This window comes from Musa acuminata, unplaced genomic scaffold (genome assembly GCF_036884655.1).
Source record: "Musa acuminata AAA Group cultivar baxijiao unplaced genomic scaffold, Cavendish_Baxijiao_AAA HiC_scaffold_966, whole genome shotgun sequence".
In the NCBI taxonomy this organism is placed as follows: Eukaryota; Viridiplantae; Streptophyta; class Magnoliopsida; order Zingiberales; family Musaceae; genus Musa; species Musa acuminata.
Window position 1 is genome coordinate 15,019 of NW_027021185.1, and position 7,301 is coordinate 22,319.

The 7,301-nt window shown below is 37.9% G+C and overlaps 1 protein-coding gene across 1 annotated transcript; it reads left to right on the forward strand.

Moving 5' to 3' along the window:
- Positions 1-2,030: 2,030 nt before the first annotated feature.
- Positions 2,031-7,077, forward strand: LOC135665248 (plastidic ATP/ADP-transporter-like). Its single transcript, XM_065177165.1, has 5 exons — positions 2,031-3,080; positions 4,443-4,712; positions 4,795-4,938; positions 5,033-5,380; positions 6,455-7,077. The coding sequence occupies exons 1-5, from the start codon at positions 2,256-2,258 to the stop codon at positions 6,842-6,844; spliced, it is 1,977 nt and encodes a 658-aa protein (XP_065033237.1). The 5' UTR covers positions 2,031-2,255; the 3' UTR covers positions 6,845-7,077.
- The last annotated feature ends 224 nt before the right edge of the window (positions 7,078-7,301 follow it).

Here is a 7,301-nt window from a genome sequence, read left to right on the forward strand (position 1 = left end):
GTAATATGAAAAGAAAATGAGACATAAGAACTTCAAATTTCTATCAATAAGGCTGACAAATTCATCGCCCCATCGGCTGTAAATAACACAAATAAATTTGATTTATTTGTGAAATAAAAAAATGGTACTTTGATTTAGTTCTATATGGAAAAATAAATAAATTTGCTTCCTAAGAAGTTGATAGGTACTTTGATCAATGGTGAAAATAATCACCAATGCCTTTGTTTTGCAACGATACGAAGTGATTAGCAAATTATTCTTTTAATAATAAAATTTTTAAAGATATAATTTTCATTTCGATTTTTGTACTGTTGCATTTTATCGTCTTCTATTAACAAGTAACCACGTGTTTTATTGAGAGTGAATAATCTCTCATAGTATTATATCCGTTATGATGCATGGAGGGGGGTTACAATATTTGTTACTATTCAGATTTGATGGACTTAGTAACTTATTAATTTTGTTGAACTCAAACCACCAACAAAAATTGACATGAAATTGATGGAAAGATAGGCATCGATCTTAGTCTCACTTATTTTCTTTGCTGGACTAATCAAGAGTATTATAGTCTCTCATATTCAAACGTTTGACATTTTCGTAAAAATCTATACTTAAAGATTTAACATTCTCGTCAAAATCTAGCTCATGTAACTTATATATATATACACATATACATATATATATATATATGTACATATATATATACATATATATATATGTACATATATATATATATATATATATATATATATATATATATATATATATATATATAAGGATTAACGGGTCTCAAACATGATGGTTATACAATTTCTATATTCGTTGTCAGGAGAAAATGCCTCTAATTGAATTGACACGAGATATCAATATATCAATTGTTGAGAGTGTATATGTTTTATCCATCAGTTGCTAAAAAGAATTCATCCCGTACAATATATATCTCTATTATATGATTATTGGAATAGTACAATGTCACGTATGATATATATTTTATTATATGATTATTATATATATATATATTATCTAGATGTATTTATATGTAATTGATATATTATTTTATTTATTATATAAGAATTATTATTGTTTCATAATGAATTGAAATATGATTCTTTGTTTTCATTTATATGTTTTATGAACATTAAAGATTATTTTTTATGATGTTCAATGATTGTTAATGTGTTATTATTTTTATTTATTTTAGAGTAATATGCTCTCATTTATCATTCTATTACAAAGATCTAATTTTTTTAGTTAAAAAATATTTAATATTATAAAGATATAAATTTAAATTGAAAGATAAAAATTTATATAAAATAATAAAATAATAATTTATTTTTATGAATCTGAGACGTGACGGCACCTATTATTATTATTATTATTTATCTTGCACAGCCAGTGTTGCAAAAATCAGCATTTTTGTTTGGTTGCATACATATTACAATCATAGACTATTCTTCGTGTGTCAGATGTGCATCTCGTCACGGGACGCATAAAGGAATCTAATCATTATGCACATGCAACAGTGTATGCTCATAGAACTGCACATCCGCCGCCCGTGCATCGTCCACATCATCAATCGTGATGCGCAAAAGGTGTGATCCATGCTCGTGCAAATGCGATACCAAAGTGTGCGAGTCGTCGTGATACACGCACCGCCGGGACCCACCAAAAAGATGTCTCACGTGACTTCATCTGCCCGGGTCCCACGACAGACCAGCTACGAAACGCGTAAGATTAGAAAGTTTTAGATGAACCGAGTCGTAGAAAAAGAAGTAGAGACGAGCATACATCCATCCTTCCATCCATCCATCCATCCATACCAAAACCATTAATTTGACAGTTTCACTACACTTAAACAGCGATGTCCCTTTTTCGCATACATTTTATACATATTTAATCTTAAAATTCTGTAATTATTTAGATATCCAAATTCATTTCAAATTTAACTCACTTGCTTGACACGTTGCTGTTCCAAATCTCATAAACTGAACGGATCGATTGAATGTGACTATTGGAAATATAGGTGGCGATATTATTGGGTCCTGCAGATGCATCCCCTCGCAAGGAAACGTTTTGCGCCTCCAATTTGAGAGGAAAAGCGTACAACTCCTAAACGCTTTCCTGGTTTCGTGTGTCGATCACCGGGAAGTCCCAGTCTCCATCTCCCCGGCCCTCTATATAGATCGCCTCCTTTCCATATCTTCTCCCCTCGGCTGCACCTGCTTCGTCCCTTGCAAAATCCTTGCCCGGGAGATATGGAGGGAGTCATCTCCACAAAGGGCCTCCTCTCCCTCCCCCCCAAGCCTCAACCTCGCCCCTTCCACCCGCTCCACACCCTTCGCAGTCGTTTCCCCTCCGCCGCCTCCCGATTCCCCTCGCCGGCCGTCCGCTCCCAGGCCCCCGCCTCCGTCCTCCATGCCTTCGGCTCCGGGGCGAGAACCCCGTGGATTCCCACGCCGGCAGCCCCCCCGGACCCCAAGGGGTCGCTCCTTTACCCCGGGCTTTGGGGGAAACCGAGGAAAGCTCCGGTTTTTAGAGCCGGCGCCGCGATTCCGGCCGACGGAGCTGGCCTTGTCGAGGCGGAGGGGGAGAAGAAGCCCAAGTTCTTGGGCGTCGAGATAGCGACGCTGAAGAAGATAGTTCCGCTGGGGATTATGTTCTTCTGTATTCTCTTCAATTATACCATTCTCAGGGACACCAAGGATGTGCTGGTGGTGACCGCCAAAGGGAGCAGCGCCGAGATTATCCCCTTCTTGAAGACGTGGGTGAACCTGCCGATGGCGGTAGGGTTCATGCTGTTGTACACCAAACTTTCGGACGTGCTTTCGAAGGAGGCTCTTTTCTACACCGTGATTCTGCCTTTCATAGCCTTTTTCGGGGCCTTTGCGTTCGTGTTGTATCCGCTGCGCGACGCCATCCATCCCACCGCGCTCGCCGATCGGCTCTTGGCGGCGCTCGGCCCGAGTTTCCTTGGTCCTGTCGCGATTTTGAGGATTTGGAGCTTCTGCCTCTTCTATGTCATGGCGGAGCTGTGGGGAAGTGTGGTGATTTCGGTCCTGTTCTGGGGGTTTGCCAATCAGGTGACATATGCTTTGTGATTGTGAATGGTTTTTTACTGCTTTTTCTTACATTTTTATTTCCTCCATGGAGAATGCTATTTTCCAGTCTTATGATCTCATCACACTTCTGTTGTCAGGAGAGGCTGATTAATCTGCTCGATCAACAATTAATTGTTAATCAAATTGAACTGATATTTATTTATCATCAAATATTGTCATGTCTTCACTATATTCAGTCTTTCAATATATTTTTCTTGATATATTTTTCTTTTTTCAGTTACCGTGGCATGCAAGAATTGTGTGTTGACAGTTCCTTTTGTGTACATTGTGGTACATGCGTGTTTCTTCTACTTGATTTTGAAAAAGTTCTCAGGGCTGTTAGGTTCTGCTGTAATTGTTTGGTTGTCGATTTTGTATTTTATTCTTTTGCTTTTGTTTCTAATGGTACCTTTTTTATCATGCATGCCAAAGATGCTGCTACTCAACAACTTGTTTTGAGTTCCAGTTATTCATGAGTGTTTGTTTTGATTAAGATGAGTAAATTATTCTCACAGCTGTGTTGGTTAATAATCTGTGCATTTTCTGGGTAAGAAAGCAACTTTTGTTGTTTGATATTCAAATTCAGTGTGCTTCTTTGTTTTTTGCTGTTGAGTTTCTCAGCTCAAGTTTTGTATGGACAGGAATGAATTAGAGTAGTCTGAATCAAGTCTTAGATAGGGTTGAGACATGCTACTGATTATAGGTCTTGTTCTTTTGTATTTGTTGTTACTTCGACCATATTGACTGATATATATCGACTCTGACTGCCTCGTGTAAGATACATGTCAATTGAGTGCCTTTTTGACAAAGACTTCCCAAGTAAATGGTTTTCATTTCCACTAGAAATTATGGTGCTGAAATTAAAATCAGGGCATCCCAGAAACTGAAGATAAGTTCGTAAGCAACAATAAATGCCTTAGGTCTAGAAGTCTTTCAAGTTTGTTAGAGCTGTGATGTTATGTGTGTACAAGAGGAGAGCACCTTTGTAGTTTGTACTACCAAAGCTTTTGTTGGATTGAACTAAAATGGAGGGAGTATAGTGATGCTTAGTTAACTGTGTGGTATAACTGATAACAAAATGGCCTTCACTGCTTGCTTGCATAGGAAAGAGCTACTGAAAATGACAAGAATTTGTAAGTAGCAGGATTGCTCTTTATGTTTCTTTCTACAGATTATAGCTGGACCTAGTTCATCTGTATAGTAAGTTCCTAACGATGGCATTTTGGTTCAGTTAATCTATGTGTTTAGTTGACATATGCCAAATTAATGTGTGTTGCATGTCTGAACTCATTTTATGAGGCAAATGATGGATTCATCTCAAGAAGTTATGGTTTCCTTTTGCAGATTACTACTGTCGAGGAAGCCAAAGAATTCTACCCATTGTTTGGACTCGGAGCTAATATTGCCCTCATCTTCTCAGGACGCACTGTAAAATACTTCTCTAACCTCCGTAAGACTTTGGGACCAGGGGTTGATGGTTGGGCAGTTTCACTGAAAGCAATGATGAGCATTGTTGTGCTCCTTGGCCTTGTAATATGTGCAATCTATGGGGGGGTGAATAAATTTGTTCTAAATGACCCATCCCTTCCGAGATCAGATCGCAAAAAAAAGAAGGTATGCTCCATGAATGATACATGTCACAAATCCTTCACTACTTTTATTTACACAAACTATTAAAAAACTATTCATTGTGTAGGAGAAGCCAAAACTAGGTATGAATGAGAGCCTGAAAGTTTTGCTGTCCTCTAGATATGTGAGGGATCTAGCCACCTTGGTGGTTGCTTATGGTATTAGCATAAACTTGGTAGAAGTAACATGGAAATCAAAGCTCAAGGCACAGGTAACCTTATTTTACATGCTAGTTGCATATTGCTGTTCAATGCTAGGACCACTTAATTTTGTCAAACTCACATTTGTGTATATTTATTTGGCAGTTTCCCAGTCCAAACGAATATTCATCTTTCATGGGCGATTTCTCAACTGCAACGGGTATTGCAACATTCACAATGATGTTGCTAGGCAGATTGATACTCCGGAAATTTGGTTGGGGGGTGGCAGCCATGATTACACCCACTGTTTTGCTTCTCACAGGAGTCGGGTTTTTCTCACTAATATTGTTTGGTGAACCGTTGGCTCCTTTATTGGGAAGCTTTGGTATGACTCCTCTGCTTGCTGCTGTTTATGTGGGGGCATTACAGAATATTTTCAGCAAGAGTGCAAAGTACAGCTTGTTTGATCCTTGCAAAGAAATGGCATACATTCCTTTGGACGAAGAGATGAAGGTCAGTGTTATGCCTCCTACAATCTCTCTGTATAAGCATCTGCATATGCTATGCTGTATAGACTCAAAATGAATGCGAGCATTCTGATATGACGATTGTAGGTACAAGTTGGTTCAAGGCTCATGATTTCACAAGATACTTCTACATGAAAGAATAAGCATCACATGTTAGTTTAAATTTGTGAATAAACTTCTCATGGATGTGGTGGCTCCACTAGGTAGATCTTAGATATAGTATTGTTTGCTCATATCATGTGAAGTCATAGGGAACTTCACATGATATGAGCGTCCATCAGCTTGAATAAAATTCAAGCTGATGACACTCTCCGTGCACCTGCCTGTTCATGCAATTTAGTGCTCTAGAACATGCATGACAAGTGTACATCACTTTCATACTCTACCCAGATTCCATTTTATTTACTACTGTTTTTTTTTTTAATCTACTGTCTGGTATTCATTTCCTTAAATCTTAAATGCTCCACATATGAATCCTTATGTTCCTTATGAGGCAAAAGAGTGGTATCTCATATTCTTAATAGCATCCATTATTCCCAAGAACAGGTATCTCCTGTTTAACTTTTATATCTGTTTTAGATTAAGGACTTCATATAGTTGTTTTGATTGCCCAAACCATTTATTCTAGTATAATAATGATGTTAACCTGTGCTCAATATCCAGTCAAAATAAGTTTTTATAGCATGTTGGTGCCGTAAAGGTATGTTGCGTAAATTCTTCGAGGAAGTGAAAGAAATCAAGAGGATAAATAAGTCTTGTTTGGTAATTTTTTTGTGTGCAGCTAATCCATTAAATAAGGCTAATATTCCAAGAAGATAAATAATCGGGATTAATATAGTGATGTAGTAAATGTTAAAAAAAAAGTCCCCAAATTCTCTCATTTTAAAGTTAGTTCACTTGACTTTGCCTTTTTTAGTTTTAGTTGTTCTTAAGTTGTCTGACTTTCCAGCATCTGTCTAAATAAGAGCTCTTATTGTATAACTTGTTGTACTTTGATTTCTCTTTGCGAATTGCATGTACTAATATAATTAATTTACTGATTGTTTTTTATAAACTATAGGTTAAAGGGAAGGCAGCTATTGATGTTGTCTGCAACCCCTTGGGAAAATCAGGAGGTGCCTTGATCCAGCAGTTCATGATTTTGACATTTGGGTCTCTAGCAAACTCGACTCCGTACCTGGGAGGAATCTTGCTGGTGATTGTTCTTGCATGGTTAGGTGCTGCAAGATCCTTGGATTCCCAATTCTCTCCTTTGGCTAAACAGGAGCTTGAGAAGGAGAAAATACTGAAAGAGAAGGAGAAAGAGCTTCCAATCGACATGACGACAGACACTGATGGGTTTGTTGCTGAATCTGCGGCGAGCGAGAACTCATTGAATGGGTCACCTTTGAAGCAGGAATCATCTCCTGAATCAGAGGGTTCGTCTGAAACATCCACCATTCGTCAATAATCGTTTCAGGTAGTCTCAGAAAGAACGATGTTAGTGATGTTACGAGGCATTTGGTAATTCAGCCTTGCGTCGTAGTGGAATAAGAAGGATTATCGGTTTTAATACAATGTCCTACCTAAATATGTTGTTGTACTGCTGTTTGAGTAGTAGTTGGGGAAAAGAATTGGAGAGGAAATATTTTGATTTATTGTATTCTTTTTTGACAAGATGCAATGTTTCTTTCTATTGCTGTATCATTGTGTTTTGATTCTTGAATTTTTACTGGTTTCATGTCCGTTTATGTGAAGGAAGGAGGTCAGTTTGTGCTCAGACGATATCCAGGCTGTTCAAACCACATCAACCCTGAGGATTTGGAACCAATCGGGGTCCATTATCGAGCTCATATTTGGTAAGTTTGTAGAGAGTAAGGTGGAACAAAAATTAAGACCTTTTATAGTATTTCTGATAATAAGGTGGA

Excerpts from the sequence above, each read along its gene's own strand:
- LOC135665248 (XM_065177165.1), top strand. The coding sequence starts at position 2,256 with ATGGAGGGAGTCATCTCCACAAAGGGCCTCCTCTCCCTCCCCCCCAAG. Across the intron at positions 3,081-4,442 it reads TCTGGGGGTTTGCCAATCAG|ATTACTACTGTCGAGGAAGC; the intron begins GTGACATATGCT and ends TTCCTTTTGCAG. Across the intron at positions 4,713-4,794 it reads CAGATCGCAAAAAAAAGAAG|GAGAAGCCAAAACTAGGTAT; the intron begins GTATGCTCCATG and ends TTCATTGTGTAG.